This window comes from Mandrillus leucophaeus, unplaced genomic scaffold (genome assembly GCF_000951045.1).
Source record: "Mandrillus leucophaeus isolate KB7577 unplaced genomic scaffold, Mleu.le_1.0 Scaffold650, whole genome shotgun sequence".
Lineage (NCBI taxonomy): Eukaryota > Metazoa > Chordata > Mammalia > Primates > Cercopithecidae > Mandrillus > Mandrillus leucophaeus.
The window spans coordinates 287,621-313,086 of record NW_012107031.1 but is presented as its reverse complement, the minus strand read 5'-3'; the positions used below and the strand labels follow the sequence as shown (position 1 = coordinate 313,086).

At 43.8% G+C, this 25,466-nt stretch overlaps 1 protein-coding gene across 1 annotated transcript in view; it reads right to left on the bottom strand.

The window, feature by feature from the left end:
• FER1L6 (fer-1-like family member 6) overlaps positions 1 to 25,466 on the bottom strand; it is a 195,362-nt gene that overhangs the window by 148,225 nt on the left and 21,671 nt on the right. Inside the window, exons 2-8 of the mRNA XM_012001151.1 lie at positions 21,517 to 21,555; positions 17,643 to 17,725; positions 10,305 to 10,425; positions 7,589 to 7,643; positions 7,360 to 7,491; positions 3,876 to 3,938; positions 652 to 730 (exon numbers count right to left, since the gene is read on the bottom strand). Of these exons, the coding sequence (XP_011856541.1) occupies positions 652 to 730; positions 3,876 to 3,938; positions 7,360 to 7,491; positions 7,589 to 7,643; positions 10,305 to 10,425; positions 17,643 to 17,718 (526 nt within the window). The 5' untranslated portion in view covers positions 17,719 to 17,725; positions 21,517 to 21,555. The remainder of the gene's footprint in view (positions 1 to 651; positions 731 to 3,875; positions 3,939 to 7,359; positions 7,492 to 7,588; positions 7,644 to 10,304; positions 10,426 to 17,642; positions 17,726 to 21,516; positions 21,556 to 25,466) is intronic.

Genomic DNA, 25,466 nt, shown 5'->3' with positions numbered 1-25,466 from the left:
TCCCTGTTGAAGATAGGGGGCCTTTCATAAAAAGATATGTGCTGGCTCTGTTACTTATTTCCTCTTGACCTTGAACAAATTACATTGCTTCTCTGAGTTTCTCCTTCCTACAAATCAGGGATAATAATAATTACAGCAAATCTTTTGTATAAGGATACAAAATGCTGTAGTCATTATTATGTGTGAGACTCTTTACTAAGCATTTTGTGTATATTAACTTAATCCTCCAACAAACCTAGGAAGGAAGGAAGTTATCCTCATTTCTACAGATGAGGACACTGAGGCCCAGAGAAGTTAAGTCATTTGCCCAAGGTTGCACAGCTAGGAAATAGAGTGGGATTTGAACCCAGGCAATCTGACTCCAGAGTCTGCATTCTTAGCTCCTATATTCCATATTCTCCTGTCCATATCTCAATTGCACAGAATTTGTGTGAAAAAAAAAAACTCCCCAGAAGTAGATATATAAAATAATTGTATCATTAGACTGTAAAACATTTGAGGGCAAGAGTCATGTCTCATTCAACTTTGTATAACTGGTGCTCAGTGTTATTGAATGAATGGTCACACAGGTGAGTGAATGAATGAGATGACCTCCAGGTGCTGTAAACCAAAGACAAGTAAGAGAGAGATGGGGAGGTGATGCTTTCTTACCAGGTTGGTTGTACACGGTCCCCAGGTCTACTTTGAAAGAGCCAATCAGTACACTTCCTATCAGCTTGTGGTGAAAGACCTGAGGAGAGATGGAGTAGGCAGTATGGCAGATTTACCTTGAGGGTAAGAGGCTTGACCCTTGTCTAGCTTTGACCCTGTCTGGAGCACAGTGGAGTCTGGCCATCAAACCACAAGGCTGGAAAGGACCTTCAGAAGCCTCTCACCCTCACCTCTTGCCCTTAGCAGGATTTTAGCTGATCTTCCATAGAAGAACGCCTGACAACTCTCAGTGCCTGTGAGCTTCTTTTAACCAAAATGAACCTGAGTACAGCTCACCCTTCAATATCCATCTCTTCCTGTTGAAACTTTCCCTATCTTTCAATACCTAGAACGTATGTCACCTCCGCCATGCAGTACCCCCAAACCAAAAGTGTCCCTTTTCTCCCTTAAACTCCTTCAACTTTGCTCACAACTTTCTCAGAGAAGTCATCACATATCGCCTTGAATCATTTTGGGCATGTACAACAGTGAGAACAAAGGAGGTGATCACCCTCAATATTCCATCTGATCAGGGCCAGCAGAGGGCCTGGCTTGGTTACAGTCACTCATTTTCATGCTAATGCTCTCAAGATGAGGAAGTTCTAAAGGAAGGTTCAGAGCTGGTGCCAGATTGAGAAGCCACAACATATGAGAAACTGCTGAAGAACCAGGAGAAAAGTTCAATCTTTCCCCCGTAAAAGAGAAAACTGACAGGTGTGGAGAAAGGGCAATGGCAACTGAAGTGTCTTTAAATCATATAAATGCTGTCATGCAGAAGAGAGAGTAAGTTCCCCTCTACGGTTCCCAAATAACAGAATGAGAGATTTCCGTTCAATGTAAGAACAATGTTTATAACTGTCAGAACTTCCCAGCAATGGAATGAGCTTTCCTAGAGGTATCGACCTCCCTAACACTGGAAATAGTCAAGTTAGGCCCCAAGAACTCCATGTAGTAAAGGAAAGGAAGGATTCTTGCACCAGTTGGAAGTTATACAAGATGTCCTCTGAGCTTCCTTATAACTATAAAATCCTATAAGTTCCTCAAGTCAAGGACAGTTTCCTCCTGTCATTCACCCATCACATGGCCTTGTTCACAGCAGATATTCAATAAACATTCAGCGAATTCGTGAATTATTGACTAATTGAATGACAGATGAACGGTTGGCTTTTGCAGCTCCTAACAGCTCCTTTTTGCTGAAGCAAAAGAAATTTAGTTGACCTCAAGAAATGACAGCCCTCCTTATTTCTCTTTCCACTCTCTCTCCCTAACCTAAACTTTCCACAGGTGTCAGAGAACGAAGGTGAAGCACAGGCAGCCTGGCTCAAGTAGAGGAGCTACTGAAGGACGTTCACATAATGCTCACTCCAAAACCCACCATGCTTCCAGTTGCTCACGTGTTTTCCCAAAGGCCTGAGAAAGAACACAAGGCAGTTTCAAGTTCTGTTCTCAGGTTGAGAGTCCCTGTGGGCAAGGTGAAATGCAAGAGCCCCAAACAAATCTTAAAATAGCACAGGACGCCTCTTAAAGTCATCCATCCAGTGGTCGAGTACCAGGCAATCCTGGTGTGGTCAAGTGTTAAATCACCAGGACTCTGGGGACATCTCACACGCAGAGTACTGGGAGCCCTGCATTCCTTGGCCACTGAGAAGGGAGGACTGTCTTTGGTAACACCACGGGTGTGTTACAGGCTGGCTGTCCCAATAGCATCTGTTTACAGCACTCCCCCACTACTTTTCCCGTGTCGTATATATTCTGGGCATACTGATTTTCAGTTCATGGACTAACAGAAAAGTTATGTTAAACATTCCCCTCTCAAGGGAAGATTTTATTTTATAATCTTTTGTCTCTAAGAGTCTTTTAGGGACACTAAAGTCTTCTCTTCTTCCAAGTTAGAGAAACAGAGATAGGCAATAGTAGCTTTGACCATTCTGGACTTCTCTAGAAGTCCACATGTCCCACAAACAGTCCTGACCCTAGTCTATGGCACAATATAAAAATCTAGTGATTAACTGTTCATCAGACAGTCCTTAGAAGCCTCCTATGGAGCTGATTCCACAAACAGGTGGTTGCCTGAGCAATGGAACAAAGTCCTGGGCATTGTCCCAGGTCCTGAAATATCACCTGCACCACTTGTCACCATGCCTGAAATTCAAACCTTAAGATTGTTTGGCTCTGGGTGACTTCTCATTCTTCAAGAGTCACATTCTTCAAGTCTCCTGGGAAGGGTAATGTCATAATTCCACTATTACACTGACACACGAAGTAGGAATTGCGTCCTTTTATAACTGTTTGGGAGAGAGAAACTTATTCTCCAGCCATCCTTCCCCACCTTGGGAGAAGCTGTGGTGATCTCTCAGGCTGGTAAGATACATGCAGTCTGTCATTCATTGGTCTCTGTCCCTTTGCTGAATGGTACAAAGTCTGTAACAATTCCATTTGGCCTGACTTCTCTCTCATTTGGATCAGTCTGATTTCAATATGGGCACTTCCCCTTCCCATTTCTGTCCTCCGTGTGGTGGGCAAAGTTGGATTGGGCCCTTAAAGCAGGAAGCTCTGCCTCTGCACTTCCCCTGGCAGGGCTGAGGAAGAGTCTATGCAGCAGACTCAATTTCCCAAGGGCAGGTCCTGAGGTCTACACTCAGAGGCAACTTTTGAAAATCCCAATGGCCACCATTTAGTCCAAATCACATCCTCTGATCCAGCATTACCATTGATGAGACTGATACTTTTTCCTGATTCTTGTTCCTATTTCTTTATTCATTACCCAAATAGGAGGAGGAGGAGATATGATTAATGATCATTAGTGTAGATACCAGCCCAAGAGAGAAACACCAACATTTGTTTGATTTAAAAAAAACAACCAAAACTGGCAATGCCTTAAGATGTCACTTGAAGCACGTGTCTCACATTCCCACACTAGTAAGCTACACGATTCAGTCAGTAATAGCTTTACAGTAGCTTACCACTTACTTCCAAGAAGCATAGATCTTCTTGAGGTGGTTTTTCTTCCCAGACTCCTCCATACTGGTGATTTCAAGTTCTGCCTGTTGGTTACAAACTTGCCAACTGACACTTGCCTTCCTGAATCTATTCCCCTCTAAGTATGCTGAGTTGTCCCAGAGAGTCCCCAATGCCCAGAATCTCTCCCACCTCTCCGCAACTATCACCACCAATGCTATACTTACTGAGATTTTGATGATCTTGTCAAAAAGATGCACTTGGGGCCCAATGAAGTCGAAGACAAAGTACTGCAAAACAAAGAGTTCATTCTGTCCATCAACCCCAGGCTTGCACCTAAGAATCATGTTCTTGGAGTGGATTTAGATCTTTGTCATTCTAACTAACTGCTGCATGAATATACACCATCAATTGATTGTCAATTTCTTTTTTTTTTGAGACAGGGTTTTGTTCTATCAGCTAGGCTGGAGTGCAGTGGCACAATATGGCTCACTGCAGCCTCAACCTCCCAGGGCTCAAGTAATCCTCCTGCCTCAGCCTCCTGAGTAGCTGGGACTACAGGCCTATACCACCACACCTGGCTAATTTTTTTATTTTTTTGAATTTTTTGTAGAGACAGTGTCTCACTATGATGCCCAGGCTGGTCTTGAATGAAACGAATGCCATCAATCACATTCTTGGGCAGGATATGTGTGAGTAATCCTCTAAAATGAACATGAGAAGTGGAATTGTTGGATCATACATGAAGTGCATGTAACTTTTGAATAGATAATATAAATTTGTTTCCCAAATGGGAATTTTATATTCCCACTGGCAGCATATGAAAATAGCCATCTCTCTATAATCTTACCAACCCTTGATAGTGTCAGCTCATTTTTTTGGTTATAATTATGAGTGAAAATGGTATTTCAGTATGGCTTTAAGTTGGAGTGGACTTGACTAAAATCTACTTTTCCCAGGATTTTTCAGTTTCAAACATCCCTATGAAATTACCAGGATTTACCAGGGAGAGAATACAAAAAAACTATGGACATGAGGATTTTTAATATTAATAACATGATTGAATTTTGGAGTTGGAGAAATTATCTAGACCAGCCCCATGTTCTACAGATAAGAAGACTGAAGACTAAAGAATTTGAAAGATGCTACCCAGGTTCCTATTGCTAGTTATTGTTGGGTCTGGGACCAAACCTTACTTCTCTTGACATTATCACACAAGAGGATCAAGTACTAGATACTTCACCATCTGACTCTTGAGTCAAGATCCTCCCAAACTCGAGGTTGTACAATTAAAAGATACAGAAAACTGAAGTGGTGTTTTGTCCTGGTTTGTGTGTTCTGGGAAATGAGGGGGACCAGGAAGGCAGGCCTGGTAAGCTGTTTCCTGGATTTTCTTTTTTGAGCTGTAGAGTGGAGGAATGGCCCCTTAGAGGTGGACACAGCCACAGTAGGAAAGGAGGAACTGACCAAGTGCTGATGGCCTGCTTTCAAAGGGCAGAACAGAAAAAGTAAAATGTAGAAACCGAAAAATGTCGTCATACATTATAAGAGATCCACAAAATGGTGGTCCTTAGAGATCAACCAAAGATTCCATTCTGTTCAGTGTCTTCTGTTTAAGAAGACAAGACAATACATAAAACATTTCAGGAAATTTCTCATATACATGCTTAAACTTTTTCGGAGTTCTGGTGTTCAAATTTTATGTGGAAAATTCACTTACACAACATTCTTCATTCTCTGAATACACCAGATGCTGTGGATTCCTTTGGATGGACAAATGAGTTGCAATATTTATTACCTTCTGGTGGGATTCATGTTTCAGACTCAACTACCTCACATAGGCTTCCGAGACCTCCAGGTCAACACATATTCCTCTGGCTGGGAAATATTCCCCAGCTCCAACTAATGGGTTCCTTCAGCATCTGATAAACTTTTGGCTTGAGTATTTAGGTCAAGAGTTGTAACAAAGGTTTTTAGATCAACTTTTGTGTTTCTACATGATTTTCTACTGGTTATACTTGGGCCCAGTTTAATGTCATTTAGATCCAGGACTTGGATGCATAATTATTATAATTAATAAATCTGTAGAACTTTGCAGTTTTAAAGCATTTTCATATATTATCTCATATTACATCCATGCCAAAAGCTCTTCTAGGGGTAGAGAGTGTAACAAGAAGGGAAAATCTACTGACATTTCACTTATAGTCAAAGGCTTGGAGGCAGAAATGATGAAGAGGAAAGGAGTCATTAGCTCCAATGGGATTTGGGTATTTTCTGTTGATTTCATTACCCATACTCTCCCTGCCTTCCTTTCAAATGACCACTCCCATTAAGATTTTTTTTTTTTTAAGACAGAGTCTCGTTCTGTTGCCCAGGCTGGAGTTCAGTGGCATAATCTCGGCTCACTGCAACCTCTGCATCCCAGGTTCAAGCAATTCTCCTGCCTCAGCCTCCTGAGTAGATGGAATTACAGGTGTGTACCACCACGCGCAGCTAATTTTTGTATTTTTAGTAGAGACGGGGTTTCACCATGTTGGTCAGGCTGGTCTTGAACTCCTGACCTCGTGATCCGACTGCCTCGGCCTCCCAAAGTGCTGGTGTGAGCCACTGTGTCCATCCAAGATAATAAGAATTAAGAATGTACTGCATTTTTTGAAATAATTCATTGTGTCAAAGTGCCTACAGGTAAGCAAATGCTCCTGTCCTGTGCACTGTTCATTTGAGTATAAATTGTTACCTCTTTGGAAGGCAATTGGCGACATGGAAATTTTAAATGCATATACCTTGTGACCCAGTTATATACTATTGTAAGTAGTAGCAAAAGGTTAAAAGCATTTCATATTCATTCATGAAAGACTGACTGGTTTAGTATATTATGGTATATCAAGGCAATGAAAAACTCTTCAGCTAGGAAGGCAAAATGGGGATGAGCTGTACCTCCCCATAGGGTTTTATTTTCAAGATACTTTGTTTTCTGAAGAGTCCAAAACAGTGTGTATAGAATGCTACCATTTGGGTACAATACTTCCTTGTATTCTGGTACTTGCTTGAAGTATCTCTGGAAGGATACACAAATTCCTAGTGAGAAAGAATGCTTCCAGGGAGAGGACTAGGGGATTGAGGATCAAAGATCAGAGGGAAACACATTACTCTATGTCATGTTATACTTTTTGTCTCTTTTACCATATTTTTTTCACCACGTAATATTTTTATTTTAAAAGGAGAATTTAGCATGTATGATATTTAGAAACCTCTCTGAGATTTTCCTTTACAATTTCTGCACAGCTTAGAAAAATGTAACTTTTACTTTGCAAAGCAGTATGCCTGTTTCAAAAACAATAATTAAGTTTCCAATGCCTCTGCCAGGAAAAAGAATATGTATCTTCTCCCTAACTTATATTCAATCAATTTATTAGCTATAAACCCAGGGCTTATAATGGATGAAAATAAGCTGATAAGAAAACGTGTGTTGAAAACAGCAATGAATTTAAAATCAGGAGGAATTCCTTGCCTCTCTTTTCCATGACCTTTTCGTGAAAAGCTTTAGGGCGCTGTGTTTGTAAGGAGAATCAGTGAGTTTGCCATGGGCTTAACTGGGGGCCTGGGAGGGAGGCAGGAGGGACACAGCTCTTCTGTGTGACTGAAGGATCCTGCAGAATGGTGGTGAAGAGAATCTTAGTGCAAAGGCTGTGAGTGACCTCCATGACTTACTTCATTATAAAATGGGCTGTTGGTTCCTTCCTTCACTGTGCTTTGCTTCTTCTCATCCCCAATCTCAATGGTCACAACTGGGTCAATGTTCTCACCCACCAGCTGGCGAGCCTCAGTGATGGTTATGGCAATCTGCAACACAAAGCAGTGTGGACACCATTCCGGACATTGCCATCCATGCACACAGGAAGCACTGGGGGAGGCTGGGCAGGAAAAGCCAGTCACTTACCTGATAATTTTGGGATCTGACCTCCCCATCATGGATCTTAGTCAACAGTTTTGATCTATTAAAAGAAAGCTTAATATATTTGTTTCATCAAGGAAGAATATCCGTAAGTCATGATAATATTCTCCCCAGTATTTCTAAGTCCTTTCATTTAATATTATTACATATTCTCTCTACATCTCTGGGGGAGATAAGTATAAGCAGACCAATGACTTGACCTCTGAGTTTTTTCATCCTAAAAATGGGGCTTATAATAGCATTTCTGAGATGATTGCTAGAATTAAATGATATAATGCATATAAAGGTTTAACACAGTACCTGGCAAGAATAAATGTCAGTCCTTTTTATATGATTATCAGTATTTTTTAAAATTTTTAAATGAGAAACTGAGATGCCTCAGCAAATCAGTGGCAGAGCTGGGTCTAAATAAGGAACTCCCAGTCTCCTGCTTGATTCCATACACAGACCACTCTGCCATGTCTAATAGATATAATCATAATTGCTTTTGAAAGAATTGGTAAAGGAAAAAATTGAAAGGAATAACTAAAGATACCATCTCCATGAGCTTTCACATTCCAGGGGATTTCATTTATCTGGACTGTCACAAGTAATTGAAAACAGATGTGCAACACCTGGGCATTTAGAGATGGATAACAACAGAAAGAGATGAAGAATTCCTGTTGTCATAGAAGCTGAAATCAGTGGGAAATGAACTGAGCTTGAGTTCCTGTTGCATTTTGTCCCCTTGGTTACTAACAATACCATGTTGCATTGGACTTTATCCCATTTCTGATTATAACTGAGTTCAATAGAGAACAGATTAAGTTAGTAAAAATATCAGGGTATTGGAGTCAGACTGATCTGAGTTAGAATATGTGTTCTCCCCAATTTTTGACTTTAGTTTTAATTTCTGCAACTGAAAGTAAAAATAAGAATTCCTACCACATAGGGTTACTCTGAGGACTCAAGGAGACAATGCAAGTAAGAAAGAGTAAATATCATTTAACTGGTTCATCAATAAGGAGGCAAATTTGTACTGGTTATTTATTATGTGAAAGTCCAGTGCTAGATTCAGGGGAAAAACAGAAATGAATAAGCCATCTTCCTGGTCCTTGAGAAGTAACAATCTATCATCCATGGGAGAGAAGACAGAAGTATATTAAAAAAGAACTAGTAGGCAAGTGTAAAATGTATCATAGGGTAAAGAAAATATGACAGAAGAGCTGTTGAGAAAAAATTCTTGAGGACCAGGGTACACAACAAAGATTTCACTGCAGAGGCTGGATTTGAATTGAGCATTGGTGGGTGGATAGAATTTCAATTGCTGGAGAATGTTCTGACCAAGGAAAAAGAAAAAGGCTGTTATTCCTTACTTCTCTTTCTCCTGCCTTCCTCCACTAAATGCTATCACCTGGTGAACTGAATGGGAAGAAATGCCTTGAGTATTAAAAAATGATTGAAATCCCTATTCAGAGACTACGGTAGAGGGGTGGTGGTTGTCAGGGTGCATCAAAGGAAGGAAGGAGATGTTGCAGTGAGTAGGTGTGTACACATTTCATGTCTTCTTTTGAGTGTCAACTTCTGAGTTACCACCTTCTCTAATTCCCTCTGCCCTCTAACCCATATATTTGCACCCTGCCATCCTGTCACAACCCAGGAACAACAACTCAGGATCAGCCACATGGGGAAGCACTAATTTGCTTTATTGATAGTAACAACTTTGAGTGGAAAAGAAAGGGAAGGGTATGAGGGATTATCACAAGTGAGATACTGACATAAACAAATACGGTAGACTGAAAGCATTGTTAGCCCCAGTCACTGGCTTCTCTGTATCCAAACTTGTTGCCCTGTAACTTTTAGTCTCTTCCTACTCTTATGTGGGCTGGGCTAGAAAGTTGTATTGGTCAACAGAAGGCAGCAGAAATGACTTTTGCCAGTTCCAAGCCTACACCTCAAGAGACCTTCTGTATTTCCACTCTCTTAGAACCCTGCCATTGCTACCATTGGAACAAGTTCAGACCAGCCTGATGGAGGATCTGGTATCATGCAGAGGACAGCCGGTCTCAGCTGAAGCAGTACCAGGCCAGGCTACCACCAACCAACTCCTAAACTAGTCAGCAGAGCTGCCAAATGACTACAGAAACATGAATGATGCATCTGCAACTATCTGGGATCAGCAAAACTATCCAACTAATTCATTAGCAATAATAAATGCTTATTATATTAAGCCATAGATCTGGGGGCTATTTGTTACACATCATTGCTAACTGATACAGCAAAATGCATGCAGAAGGCCAGCTTGTTTTGACTTTTTGTTGGGTAGCATAAGAACCACCTTCTGATTTGAGACAGACAAGAAACTAAGATAATGAGCACCTTGATGAATCAGAGAGCAGGTAAGAGACAGCTCCTGCTGTCATTCCTGAACTGTGAGCAACATGAGCAACTTCACTCAGGAGATTTAAGACCAGAAGCTTGTAGAACCATGATCCTGGCCTGATGAAGGCTGAACAGTATCAGCCTTCTATGGCCAGCCCCTCTATGGCCAGCACTGCCATAGAGAAAACTGAGCTGACACAGTCTTCCTGCCTTAGACTTTGCCTGCCTGTAGAGAGTGACTATGTCTTACTCTCCTCTCTTCTCCTAGCACCTGCAGAGGTGATTGGCACATAGGAGATGTTCAGCAAATGTGTGTTGACCACCTGCATCCATACTGTACCTTCTCTTTGGAGGAGCTGAGGGGACAGGAAAGATAGAAGCACCATCATGGACCAAATCTCCTCTTGGTCCTTCCTGGTGAGAAGTCTCCTCCTGTGGCGCTTCAGTGTCACCTTGACTATCTGTAGAAGAAAACAAAGGAAGAAAATCCTGTGAAATTGACACATGGTGGCAATCGAGCCTCTATCTTATGCCAGCCGGTGGCAGGCACCATAAGTAGTACAAGGAGACTAGAAGGCAGACTCTACCAGCATAAAACTTAACATCTTTTTGGCAGAAATGCCAGATACATCCTTCATTTTTCTAAAACTTATGCATCTTCTGTTTCCAAAAAAGAACAGATTTATGTGGATGGGATTGTGAAAAGAAAAATCAGATTATGAATCTAAAGTGTAAACTAAAAATAAAATCCTAAGAACCACCCCCCCGACCCAAGGGGACCCCAGAAAAATCTTAAAAACTGAGTTTTTGGCCAGGTGTGGTGGCTCACGCCTGTAATCCCAGCACTTTGGGAAGCTGAGGCAAGTGGATCACCTGAGGACAAGAGTTCAAGACCAGCCTGGCCAACATGGTGAAACCCCATCTCTACTAAAAATACAAAAATTAGCCAGGCACGGTGGCGGACGCTGTAATTCTAGCTACTTGGGAGGCTAAGGGAGGAGAATCGCTTAAACTGAGAGGGGTGAATGTTGCAGTGAGCTGAGATCACACCACTTCACTCTAGCCTGGGCAAAAGAGCGAAACTCCATCTCAAAAAACAAAACAAAAAAAACAAAAAAAAAAGAAAAAGAAAAAAACACAAAACAAAAACCCTGAGTTTTTGGCAATGATGAGACAGGAGGTCAGGCATACCTCGTTATACTTCCTTTTTGTGGTTTAGACACAACAACTGACCAGCATTAATGTTGAAATAGAGATCATAAGACTGACAAAATGGACTCTTTGTGGCAATAAGATACCAAATTACAAACAGGACCTAAAGTCATGACAGGCAAAGGTTAAGTCATGCACACCTACACTTAAAAAAAAAAAAAAAAAAACCGGGCGGGGCAGGGGGGCTCACACCTGTAATCCCAGCACTTTGGAAGGCCGAGGCAGGCAAATCATGAGGTCAAGAGATCGAGACCAGCCTGGCCAACATGGTGAAACCCCATCTCTACTAAAAATACAAAAATTAGCCAGGAACGGGCCGGGCACAGTGGCTCACACCTGTAATCCCAGCACTTTGGAAGGCCGAGGCAGGCAAATCATGAGGTCAAGAGATCGAGACCATCCTGGCCAACATGGTGAAACCCCATCTCTACTAAAAATACAAAAATTAGCTGGGCGTGGTGGTGTGTGCCTGTAGTCCCAGCTACTCAGGAGGCTGAGGCAAAAGAATCGCTTGAACCTGGTAGGTGGAGGTTGCAGTGAGCCCACGTTGCGCCACTGCCCTCCAGCCTGGGGAGACAGAAGGAGACTCCGAGATTCCGTCTCGAAGAACAAAACAAAACAAAAACCCACAGATCATAGACTGGTTCTGGCTGTTTAAAGAGTCTGCACACTTGAGTGCTTTTGTTTCTTAAAAAGATCTTTTTACATATAGGGCCTAATTCTAATACATTTAAATATTAAGTCTCCACCCCAAGGTAAATATTGGTCATATATAACATGCACGTGTGTTTAGTACACATGCATCAAGACCACCTTCATGAATATTCATAGCTCCTCCTGTAACCTGTAAATATTTATATCTGGCCAACCCTTTCAGTTTGAATTCCTGTCTTACTCTTCCCTTTCTTGAAGTGTCTGTCTCTGCACTCTGTGGGAGGCTATGCTTCCCAGACCATCAACATGGGCGCCTGGCAGGCTGTAACCCTTCATAAAAAATATAGTCTACTTTCTAAATTTATAAATTGTATGGTTTAAGTTAACAAAAGACATGTTTCAAGTCATGACCTTGCCGCAGTGGAACTTCAGATGCATCATTTATTCTCTGAGCCTCATTAGCAAAATCTGATGTGCATGAGCATCATCTAGGAAGCTGCTAAAATGCAGATTCTGATTCAGTAGGTCTGAGTGGGGCCCAAGATTCTACGTTACTTATTTTAATTTTTTTGGAGACAGGGTCTTTACTCAGTCTCCCAGGCTGGAGCTGGAATGCAGTGGCAAGATCTCAGCTCACGGCAGTTTTGAATTTTTAGGCTCAAGGACCCTCCCATCTCAGCCTCCTGTGTAGCTGGGACTACAGGCACACTCCATCACACCCGGTGAATTTTTTCTTGTTAATATTTTTTTGTAGAGACGAGGGGGTCTCTCTATGTTGCACAGGCTGTCTCAAACTCCTGGGTGCAAGCACATATCCCACCTTAGCCTCCCAAAGTGCTGGGATCACAGGCGTGAGCTACCATGCCCGGATAAATTCTGCATTTCTAACAGCTAGATGCCAGACGAGGTAATAATATTCCTGCCGTCTGCAGGTCAATTTTGAGTAGCAACGTGTGATATTCTGAAAAGATGGCCAGCCCTAATCTCTGAAGCCTGTAAATGTTACCTTGTTTAGAAAAAAGGTATTTGCTGATGTGATTACATTAAGAGTTTTGAGATGAAGTGATCCAGGTGAACCCTAATTGCAGTCACCTGTATCCTTAAGGGAGATTTCGCATAGACCAAAAAAAAAAAAAAAAAAAAAAGGTGGCAATGTGACCATGGAGGCAGAGATTAGACAGATGCTGCCACAACCAGAAGCTAGAATTGGCGACCAACAGATTCTCTGGAAGGAGTGAGGCCTGTGATTTTGGCCCAGTGATACTGATTTCCAGCATCTGACCTCCATAACTGAGAGAACACATCTGTCTTCTTCTAAGTTACTGAGTTAGTGGTAGCTTGTGACACACTAGTCTAGGAAGGATCAGTTTCCTAGGAAGCCCTAGGAAACAATACACACGCATTAGGAAACTTAAATGAACAGATAATAAACATATTCCTTAGAATCTTTTCCTCTCCACCCTAGATTCTAATTTAATTCATCTGGAATGTTGCTCGAGATTGTTGAAATTCCCCAGGTAATCCTAGATGTACAGTAAAGCCTGAGAACCGCTTCTCAACCAGACTTTCGGCAAAAACCAGAGTGGCTGAGCCTTCCTGATAAACCGAGAGACTCTGCATGATGTGGTTCAAAGACCTGAATCCAAAAGATTTGGGTTCAAATTCCAGTCCTTCCACTTTCTAGTTCTATGATTTGAAGGAGTTACTTCTCTCAGCCCCGTTTTCCTCATTTGTAAAACAAGGCAAGGTTAACATCATTTACCCCCACGGGTTTGTCAGGAAGATTAAACAATCTGTATGAAGCCCCTAGCTTTACACAGGGTCCATGGTAGACATTCAAGTCTATGGATTCCCAGTTGCATGACTTAAACAAGTCACCCAGAATTTCTTGGCATTTTTTTTTCCTTGTCCATAAAACAAAAGAATTAGGCAAGAAAAGTGGTTTTAAATTTTGTTAAAGCAACGGAATCCTTTTATAAATGTAACTTGATATGGAACTTCAGTATATAACACAAGCCTGTTTATATCACACTGTTTTATGTTCCATGGAGGGGCTTCCTGCAGACTCTCACAGCCACCACCTTCAGACACTCCTGAAGCCATGGTTCAGAATCCCAGGGATCCAGGGGACTCACCTTTCAAACCCATCCATTTAATACTTTCCAAGGTACCTTCCAGCTTTGATGCATGTTGGTTCTCTGATTTTAAACAGCAAACCACACACAACAGTACTGCATCCGAAGAAACACAGCCATGTCCAGGGAGCTCATGCACATAGACCAGGCCTTGTAGGTGCTCAGTAGCTACAGAGAGGATCTCTGCATGCATGGAAGTCTGCTTTTATTACCCTTTCACTCAGGAAATAAAGACAAGCCCAACACCACAGAGCTGCCAGAAGGAATGCCAGTGCCTGGCTGTGCTCCTCGAAGCAGCAAGACAAAATACCTGCTCCCCTCCTTGACTGCAAGGGCCTTCAGGCTGGGCCTTGCTGTCAAGTTTCAAGTTTCCAGTGAACATTCAAAGACACCTTCTACATGCAAGAAAAGGTGCTAGGTTAGATGCGGAGGATGGAGGAATTAGCAAATCACGTACACCTCCCTGTAGGGGCATACATTCTGTACATTCTGGAGGGTGAGACAGACCTCGAGGTAGAAAGGCAGTCAGCTAAAACTTCTTCTACAGCATTCATTCACTAATTTATTGAGTTACTACTTTGTTCTCTTCAGTCTCTCACCATGGAGCATCCAGGATGACCTTATAGAAAACAGACCGTGTCACTTTTCCTAAAACCCCTTAATGGCTTTCCATTGCACTTAGAATAAATCTGAAGTCCATACACAATCTGCAATTAGAGACCTGCTCCATCTGGTTCTGCCCACGCTTCCTGCCCACGTGGCCCTCTCACCCACTTCCTGCGCTCTATCCACAAGGCCCCCTTTCAGTTCCATCTAACCTCACAAGCTCTCTGCTGCTTGGAATTTTTCACAGGCATCCCCTCCCCCTGCACTGCTCTCCTCCCTGCCCATCGCCCAGTGGGCTTCCTCTCATCCTTGAAGTTGTAGCTTAAATGTTACCTCCCCAGAGAATTCTTCTCTGCCTGCACTGAGAGACTCCCCAGCAGCCCACTGTCTGTTTTGGGTTTTTTTTTTTTTTTTTTTTTAATAGGACTTTTCTCAACTTGCAATGCCATTAGTTACCTCAGCCACAGTCCCAATAGGTAACAGATGGTATAATCAGAGTAAGATGATTTGAGGACGTTTTACAAAGATGTTTGTGTAGGAATACCACAAAGGGTCTTGTCATCATCTGGGGCTCGCAACAGCCAAGCTGTTGCCACTCCTAGGCACCCAGCAAAATTAGCAGAGAGAGAGCAGTTACTGGAACCCCGAAGGAAAGGAAGTCTGGTGGGGTCAGCCTCCCTGTGAGGAGCAGTGACCCTCCTGTAGGTGAGGGACAGGGTCACCTGGAGCCTGACTCATGCTCCTCCCTCCCACACCTCCTGCTGGGGCACCCCATTGGCCAGAGCCAGCCTGAAGGCAGAGGGTAAGAGACCTGGTCCATGCCCCCATAGAGGACAGAGAGCAGCTGGCTAAGGGTGGAGAATAGATCCAGAGGGGCAAATAGAAAAGTCCTGCACAGAGCTGTCCTCCCCTCGGACCATCCAGTCTTTGCCATCAGATTCCCAGAATTTAGCCCAGGGCTGACACTTAGACATTCCACTAATACATTTTGAATAAATGAGCAAATGGATGATTGTGAGAGGTACCCAATAACTATTTGTTGTGTAACTAATGGCTAGGTTAGGGTAGGGTAAAGAGAATTTTAAGAATGTAAGATGTAACTACGATGCCTCAAAATACACAGATAAAAAAGCAGGAGACTTAGAAAGTTTCCAAACATTTCACCCCAAAAAGCCATAACTTTCCAGGCCAGGTCAAGAAGGCAAGACCAAAGTCTCTGTTCTGTGGGCTTTGTTTCTTCAGTCTCCCACAGGGCTGGCCTCTGGACAGCAGGATGGATGCTGTTTGCTTTCTAGGAAGGGCCGGGTTCCTCCCTGCCCTGTTTGCTTTGTGGGCTGCAGACTCTAGAATGAGCCACAGGAGCAAACTCCTCCTCTGAAATGCTTGTGGTCAACTGCCCTAGGTATCAGCTAGCTTCTCAGGGAGGGCTCTTAACGGGTGGCCACCCATGGGGTAGGAAACCCAGGCTCTGATGTAAGACTCACCTGGGATCAGGAGCCAGCTTCTCCACTTACTAGCTGTGTGACTTGGGGCAAACCACTCGCCTTCTCTGAACCTTTGTTATCAAATGGGGGCAACAGAATCTACTTTTAAGAGTCATGAACGATATATGTGAAGAAAAAGCAGCAGACACCTATTAAATATGTCATAAATACTAGTTTTCATAAGGTCCTAGAGCGAAAGGACTATGCCTGATTCGACCTTGTGTCACAGGGCCTACCACAGTGTTATAGTTTCAAAGACACCAGGAATAACCCCAAAGTCTTTTCCACCCACTCCCTGGTACAGTTCCATTGAATCAACAGGGACTTTTAAGCCGTAAGCCTTGTCCCCACTGAAAATGCAATGTCCCTCATTGTCAATCCAAGGCTCTTAATCATTATCAATACCTGTGTGTAAATGAGTTTCCATACTTTTCTACCATAAGGACAGGTTCTACCTGAGGGCAAGGAGTGAAGTTGTTACAACATATGGCTACAGGACATCTGCAGTAGATGGCAGTGCAGCAGGCCCCCCAGGAGACAAGAGGGGTGAAGATTAACGAGACCCATGGTACAATTTTGATTTAGGAATGGTCCAGAAAACTAGCCTTGAGCTGGTTTTTAATCAAGGCTATGCAACAGGAGAAGTCTCCAGAGGACCACCCCATCTGTCCACTTGGAAACCATTGATCCAATTTGATTCAACAAACACTGAAGATCTACCCAGTGTTGGGCCTGGCCTCTACGGATGCAGTTCATGCTATAACTCAACACTTTGCCCTGTTGGAGAAGGAAGTAGCCCATTCTAAGAGCAGAAAGTGAGATAGCCTGGATTTACATCCCAACGGTGTTGCTTCCTGGCTGTGTACCTCCCATGCTCAGGGCCGGCTGGCTTCATGGATATGCGGTCTGTGCAGCCATACGGGACCCCAAGCTCAGAAGAACCTCATTGCACTTGGCTTAAGCTCTGCTGTCACCATCTTGACACTTTTAATAACTTCTTAACAACCGCTGTGCATTTTTATTTTTCACGGGGCCTTGCAAATTCTGCAGCGTCTCTTCCACACGTTATTTACTCTCTCTGCCTCTCTGTAAACTCATTTGTAAAACCGAGGTGACAATACCTACTGGGAAGATGGTGGAAGGATTCAATGAGATGATGTGTGTGAAGCCTCCCCCACAGTAGCTGCGATCCTCTTATTTTCAAAATCCTGCTTGATCCTCCCCACAGCTGTGTGAGATCAGCCCAGCAACCCACATCATGACATTAGACAAAGGAGAAGCTGAGACTCAGAGCCACCCATCCTAGGTCACAGGACAAATAAGAACAGAAACAGAGTTTGAACCCTGCTGCTGCTTTCTCACGGGGACCCCTTCCATCCCCACTCACCTGTTTGGCCCAGATAACCAAGGGCCTTGGGGGTTATCTTGGGCCCACACCTGGGACTGGCAAGACCTAAAGGGTCAGGGGGCAGCACACTCACACTCCCCCTCACTCCCATTGAGAGGGACATGCATTTTCAGCCAAGCAGGGGTCCGCTCTGTGACACTCTCAGGCCCCAGTGGTCAGCGCCCCACCCCCAGCCTCACCTTTCGCAGCCTTGTTGGCTAGGATTAACCCCTTCTCTGCCTTATTTCTCTTCTTCTTCAGCTTCAGCCCAAACATCCCCTTTCTGAAAGAAGAAAAAAAAGAAACAATAATAAAAACTGAGTCATTCAGGCATGTTAGGAGAAGGTAGACACACAAACACACCAAGCTTCATGAAGGCCATCATCCTCCTCATCCACCCAGGACGGGGGCAAAAGACAAGTGTCAGGGGCACCCAGCAAGCTCTCCAGGGAGCTCTCCTTTTGCAGAAACCACAAAAATCCCCCCGAATTGGAATCGTGAGGTCCACCTGGAATTGCATGTAGGTGAGGCAAACTGAATACTAATAGCACTAGCTGACATTTCTGTTTCTCCTGGCTCACCAGGCACTCTGCTAGGCATAAAAAAGCAGTCACATTGTTTAATCACACAGCAAACCTCTCCTGCCCATCTTGCAGATGAGGAGCCAAGGCCCAGAGAGGCCAGGCAATGTTTCTAAGGTCACACAGTTCTGAACAACAGAGCTACCACTGGATCCCAGGCCTGCCCGATTTTAAAGTCCAGGGTCTAACCACTGGGCAGCCGCAGCCTGTCTGTTCCCTTCAGCAGAGCGAACGCTGTCACCAGACCTGGGCTCTCAAGACCAAGGTCAAGAAGGCCTGGAACTTGCTGAGGTCTCACCTCAAGCGCACAGCTCAGCTGACACATGGCACATGCCCAAAATGTCCCCTGCTATTATCATCATTAGCCATGAGCAGGAAGCCATTTCTAAGCCTCCTTCTCCCCACCCCCCACCTGCCCCCAGATGGAGTCTTGCTCTGTTGCCCAGGCTGGAGCACAGTGGTGCGATCTCAGCTCACTGCAACCTCTACCTCCCGGGTCCAAGCAATCCTCCTGCCTCAGTCTCTCAAGTAGCTGGGATTACAGGGGCCCGCCACCATGCCTGTAAGCCTCCTTCTCATCACAGGAAGCTCCCCAGTCCATGGTCTCTGACAGATAAGAGCATTCCTAATGCTCTGCCAGCCTCCCACAGAACCCCTTTCTGAGCTAGGGGACTGCTGAGAACAGGGCTCTGGGACACAGATGGATGAAACTGGGCTGGAGGAAAGTCCTGGCCCTGACGCAGGCAGACTGGCCAGCCTTGGAGAGAGGATGGGAAGGGACAAGGAAGTGAACATTTGGAGGCAAAGACAGGAGAGGGCAGCAAAGGCTCAAACCCCATTCAGTGAACATCTGTGGGCCTGGAACGTGAAAGGTAGTGGAACAATCACAGTCTCCCATTTTGCTTGTATGTTTAGGACTTAGGATGTGTGGAGTGCAGTAGTTAAGATCAGCCTCCACAGTCGGACTGCCAAGATTCTAATCCCAGCACTATCTCTGCAACTTTCAACAAGTCACTTAGTCTCTCTAATCTTCAGAGTCCTCAGGTGTGAAATGAGATCATAAATGGAAAGCATTTAGCACAGTACCTGGAACATACTATCTGCTCAATAAACCTTAATTATTCTTATTGTCCTAAGGGTAAGATTAAGACCAGTGAGTGGAAGGCACTAGGAGATAGATGTTCACTCAACTCTTTCACTTATTCTATTCACTGATTTGCTCACTTATTCTATGTATGTCCTGCTTTAATTCAGATAAGGAATTAAGGAGCCCCCACATCAGTGCTGTCTGAACAGTGGAGTGAACTGCTTTGGGAGGAAATGAGGCTCCCATTACTGGAGGTGTGCAAGCAGAGGTCTGAACACCACTGTTAAATGATGGTGTAGGGAAGACAAGCATCAGAAGGGGGGACTGGCCTAGGGGAATTCAGGGGTCCTTTGAGACCATGAGATACATTCGGATGGAAAGAATGGACTCTGAAAGCTCCCAGATGTGGACAGGACCCCGAACTCCTTGGGTAAGACCAGTACCTGCCTGCGCCTCAGTTTCCTCCTGTGTATAATGGAAATAACTGCTCTATAGGATTGTTGTGAGAATAAAATGAGGTAACGTAGCAAAGCACCTAAGACAGCATCTGGGATATAGAAAGTGCTAAATAAGTGCCCTTGTTGGAGGTAGCATTTTCCCCTTTGATTTGCCATCATCCTCTGATGAGAACATCATCCTACGTCTCCCAGCGATCTCTGGAGAACATACAGAAGGACGACTTCCAATAACAGTTTTCACTATTCTGTTTTCAAGGGATGCTTCCCAAGCCAGGCACCTAAAGCCAGTACCTTCCCAACCCTGAATCAGCATTTGTGGTCTCCAGGTGCCCCCTGCCATGAGCAGTTCAAAGATGCAGAATCTCACATTCCTGGGAACCTGGCCAATGGACTCTGGAGGCTGCTTGAAGCAGCTAAATGACTTCCATCCACAAATAGGGAGTTGCTAATAATAAAAGACAGTATCTGCCAAGGGAGACATAAGGTTCCTTTCGGGAGCTGACATCCTCGTCATGGGTGGCCTCAGCCTTCTGAGTTCTCCTGTAGGGAAGCCAGTGCCTGAGTCATTGGGGCATGGCTGAAGATGCCGTCATGGGCCGGGGAAAAGGAAGAGATGTCCCACCTCATAAAGACAGGCACCCCTGCCCTTCTGAAGCCAAGAGCTCTGAACCCTGCTGCCCATTGGAGTCACCTAAGGAAGTTTACAAAAGTACTGATGTCTCAAACCAACTTCAGAGATTTTTAGTTACTCTAGGGCAGACCCAGTGTTGAGAAGCAGTGGTCTAGGCACAGCTCAGGCCTCCTGAAGAGTAAGTCAAATAAACTTCCAGGAATGCCCAAAGGATTTACAACCAGCGTGGCCCTCTTGGGTGGGCTGATGTTAGTATCACAAACACACAAGGTTGTTTGCCTGAAACTGTGAGTCAGTCATCAAGGGCACACCCAGCATGACTCCCAGCATGAAAAGGTTTCTTGATGAAAATTGATTTCTTCTCCACAGCCTTGTGTCATCAAGCAGTAAGAGGAGGCATGGCTCACCAGCCCAGAACGATCTGCCACTGGCAGATCAGGCAGTAGAAAATGAACCCGTTACACAGGGCTCAACTCGGGCACCTGCCTGAATTCATTGTTAGCTCTAGAATTTGGGGTTGGATACTTAACTCAGATGCATATTTCTTCCCATGTGACACAAGGACATTTCTTACCCAATTCACAGGGTGATATTAAAATAGAAAACAATGTTTGTCAAGTGTAAAGTATGCTACAAAGTGTCACAATATTGATAACAAGGAAATGTGAGTTTGAACTTTTGTTTTGTTTTGTTTTTGTTTTTTGAGACAGAGTCTCGCTCTGTCCCCCAGGCTGGAGTGCAGTGGCGTGACCTCAGCTCACTGCAAGCTCCGCCTCCCAGGTTCACACCATGCTCCTGCCGCAGTCTCCTGAGTAGCTGGGACTACAGGTGCCCGCCGCCACACCCGGCTAATTTTTTGTATTTTTAGTAGAGACGGGGTTTCACTGTGTTAGCCAGGATGGTCTCGATCTCCTGACCTTGTGATCCGCCTACCTGGGCCTCCGAGTTTAAAATATTTTTACACCTGTATAAAGCACTCGCTATGTGCCAGGAACATCATTTTACACACATTGTCTCCTAGGATCTCCACAGCATACCATGAGGAAGATGATATTATGATGCTTTCTGACAAAGGAGGGGCTTTCAGGGGTTTCCAGACAATGTATTGGGATCAACCATCAAATCAGGAAGACTTACCTGGTAAGTCACTAGGCAGCTGCCACCACATCCCTGACCTCCTCTACTCTGTAGAGAATTCCAGCATGAGAACCCTCCCACTTCACAAAAAGTATGGGGCTTTCTGGTTTAGGATCATAATATCTTCCCAGCGTCATCCCCAAGAAAAGGCAAGAGGTACACAGGAACCCCCATACCAACCTGGTCTCCTCAGGGTGAAAGCTACTGCGACTCCGATATCTGTATCCAAACAATAAGAGCATTAAATGAGGTATGTGTTAGATTTACTCAGCACGTTCAGGTGGCATCACTCAGTGTTTAACCATAGGGCCTGCACTGCAGGGAGGCAGCCAGCCTGGCATAAGAAAGGGGGACTGGACTGCTTGAGTGTGGATCTCGTGCAGGCCATTTTCTAACTATGTCACTGGAGCTGGCCCTGGGACCTCTCTGAGCTCCAGGCTCCTCTTCGTTCCTCTTGTTCAGGAAGTGGCCATAAGGTTAGTTCTGCTTTTTCTCACTGGGATGTTACACATATGACCTTATTGATCCCTCATGCTGAACTAGTAAAAGCTCTACACATAGCTAATTTAATGTCATGTCCGTGGCTCAGCAGAGCCAGGATTAGAAAATTGCTTGCAGCCAGAGTTGCCATGTGTTCTCCCACTTGTGTCACCAGATTTCCCTTCTGCAATCACCTTCTCCACCTTCACTGCAGAATGGAGGCAGCTCAGGCCAAATGGCCAAACACTAAGTTACTTGTGTCAACAGCATGCCCAGTACTGGCCCATGCTGCTCTCTTCTCTACCTAAGAGGACTCAGGATGCAGGTTACCCGTGCACCTCACCTTCCAAACCCAAAACCATAATACCCAGTATGGGGCGGGGGGTGGGGGAGACTTTAGCTGAGAATTTATTTATGTGAAATCATTACAAACTTTAAGAACTATATCTATATATTTGATGAGTTCTTTTCATCCAAAGAATAAATTTGTATATAATGAGGTCTATCTTAAAAACAAAACAAAATCACAAAATTTTTCCACCATTCAAAGGTTATCTAAAGAGCCTTTGGGTAAAGTCCCAGTAGCCTGCTGGGAAATACCTTCTTGAGGATGCTCTAACTGGGTCCTCATCTTTCTAAGACTGGGATATATTCATTAATGGCAAACCACTACACATAGAAGCGGTTGTGTTGCAGAATTCAATAGAAATTGTTAAAATATAAAACCATGTGACACCCTGCCTTGCCATGCCTCTGTAAGTTCTCTCTTTCCATGATCTTCTTATCAAAACTTATTCAATGTTCTATTTCATTAAGGCAATGATACCCCAACTTTGGCTACACATCTAATCCATATGGGGGTAGCTTTCTAAAACTGCCCAACACTTGACCAGATCCCATCCCCAAGAGTATGATTTCACTGGTCAGTGATGGGACCAAGGCTCAGTGGTTTCTAAGCTCCCCTGGTGATTCTAATGTGCAACAGGTTTACAAACCCTTGTGGTTAAGTAGACAGTATCGATGAGCTATCCTCTCAAAGAGAAACCTAAAGGAAATTTAAAAGAATTTCTTAACCAAAAGGAATGATTAAAGGTATTAAATTCAGAACCTTTAGTAGATACATTTGGGTACACTGCACTTTATAATCCACCTCCACTTCCTTTCCATTCAACCTCAACCCCTACAATTAGCCCACAAAATTGGCTACCTTCTCTACTTATATGCAGGATTAGCTCAGCCTTGGAGGAACAGAATGCTCAGGTTCAGGAGAAAAACAACAATCCTCTTCTGGATCAAAAATGTCTCAAGCAAGGCTAATGGCCTGAATGGATGGGCCCTGGCTCCCAGTCTCACGGGAAGCAGTTCATTCTTGCCTAATGTGTTTTGAAATCCTTTATCTTGTTGTGATAGTAGGTGGATGTTTCTGTGTTAGCCCCTCATTTTGTACATTATAGTCTCCTCAACCACTATAATGAGCTTCAAATATCACAACTCAACAGTGATCGAGAATCTTAATATTTCACCTGCAAGAGTCAGCTGCATCTAGGAAATACACCTCCAAGGATGCTAATTAATTTCTCTTCCTGTGGTTTCTCTGAACCAAGAATGACTCAGGAATAATTCAGAGCCCCACTGTGTAAAGCCCATCCCCATTAAGCCAGCCTCTCGTAGCCCTTCAGAGAAATTTGCTAAGTGTTCAAGGGCAAAATGGCAAAAGAGCAAGGCTGTAGGACTGCCCCAGGAAAATGGAGGCCTTCTTCTTGCATGCTTCCTGCCCACGCTGGGGCATGCCAACAATGCCCATGATAGAAAGAATCCTCCAAGGGTTGGGGGATCTTTTTCAGCCTGGGGTCACTGGCCTCCATCTTCTCCTGCTCCTCGCCCTCTACAGCTAAGCATCAGCACATCACACATGATGGGGCTGTTTAAAGTGCGAGGAAAATAGAAAAACAAATATTGGCAAGTCAACAATGCAGTACAGATAGGACTACTAGATGCCCCCACTGCAGCCTAAAACTTCCTCTTGCCTGGGCCCCTAACAAAATGGTTCGTCTTTCCTATTCCATCTTCTTTATATCCAGGTGAATTAAAGCCCTACTCTTCACTCTCCTAAACATCAAGAAATCAACCTTTAAGCCAAAAATAGACTACAGACCACTTCTCAGCACTTGGAATAAGCAGATCTTTCTCCCTTTGTCCCAGCATAAATGAATCTTCAAACTCCCATCTTTTTTAGGCTTTCTGCTTTTTCTTCACTCCCCAAACCTTCTTCCTCCCATATATTGCTTGATTATCTTTTGGTGGAATTATTAGAATTTGGCATTAGGTTTACATTCCTCACTTGGGAAGGGTTAAGGTCCAAAGCTCTTATTCCCATATGGTCTTTCTTCCTTTGGGTCTACCTGCCCACAGAACATTTGTATTCTACTTTCTGCTCTGCTGTGCAACTGGAAGTAACCACTGAGCAGGGTTTCTCCTCCCTGCAGCTGAGTGGGCAAGTCCATCTGATTCAGAGGGAAGTATTCGAAAATCAATCTGGACTCTAGTCCAAGCAGCTTCCTCAAATTGAGCTTCACCAGCAATTGAGGTAATATTTTGATCCTTAGTGGATGTCTGGGTTTCTTTCTCAGTTGGTTTTGAACATCTAGGGTAAAGAGAAGGGTATGGTTATAACCTCAGGAACACCAATACACTGACTAATAACAGATTTTATTACAAATGGGAATCATTAAACTTCCTAAACTTACTAAGAGAGGATCTATGAAATTCCTCTGAACCTCATTTTTTTTTTTTTTTTTTGATGCTGTGGACATTGGAAATAGGAGAATGGGTACTATGTTAAACTAAATTAAACTACTGCCTTTGCTGCAGGATTGTCAGAGCCTTGTACACTGTGACTCTCCAAGAGGGTGCTGTTGTATTCAGACTTTTCCAAATGGATTTGAGCACCACAACTTTATCATTAAACATCTATTAATATCTTCAAGAACACTACTTAGTAGTGCAGAGAAGGAGAATCCTGACAACTTTCAGTGTTCTTTTTTCTTTTGAAGCTTTCCTGAGATGAGCAATGATCAAGGATGACTGGGGAAACGGAGGAACTCAGGACATCTCTCCCATGCATTCCCTCCTCTGTGTCCACAAGGCTCCTGGTGCTAGTTCAAACTTCACTGTTTGGTTCTGCTTCTGTTTTCTCCCTCTTGAAACCTACTCTCTATTCCACAGCCATCTTTGCAAATCAGAAGAACAGAGAATTTTCTGAATCTCACAAACAATATTTACAAAAGTCCTTGAGTCAGTATCATACCAATATCATAAAATATCATATCATATCATATCATATCATATCAGTACACAATGTAAATTGTCCTCTGATATTAAAAAAAAAAGGAGACAGGATGCCTGCTACTTCCCTTCTATTTAACATTGCACTGGAGGCCCTGACCAACTCAATAGTGTCTGTCTAGTTGAATTAGTAACTGAATTTAGCAGGATACCTGGAATCTCTGGGACACATTTAAAGCAGTGTGTAGAGGGAAATTTATAGCACTAAATGCCCACAAGAGAAAGCTGCAAAGATCTAAAATTGACACTCTAACATCACAATTAAAAGAACTAGAGAAGCAAGAGCAAACACATTCAAAAGCTAG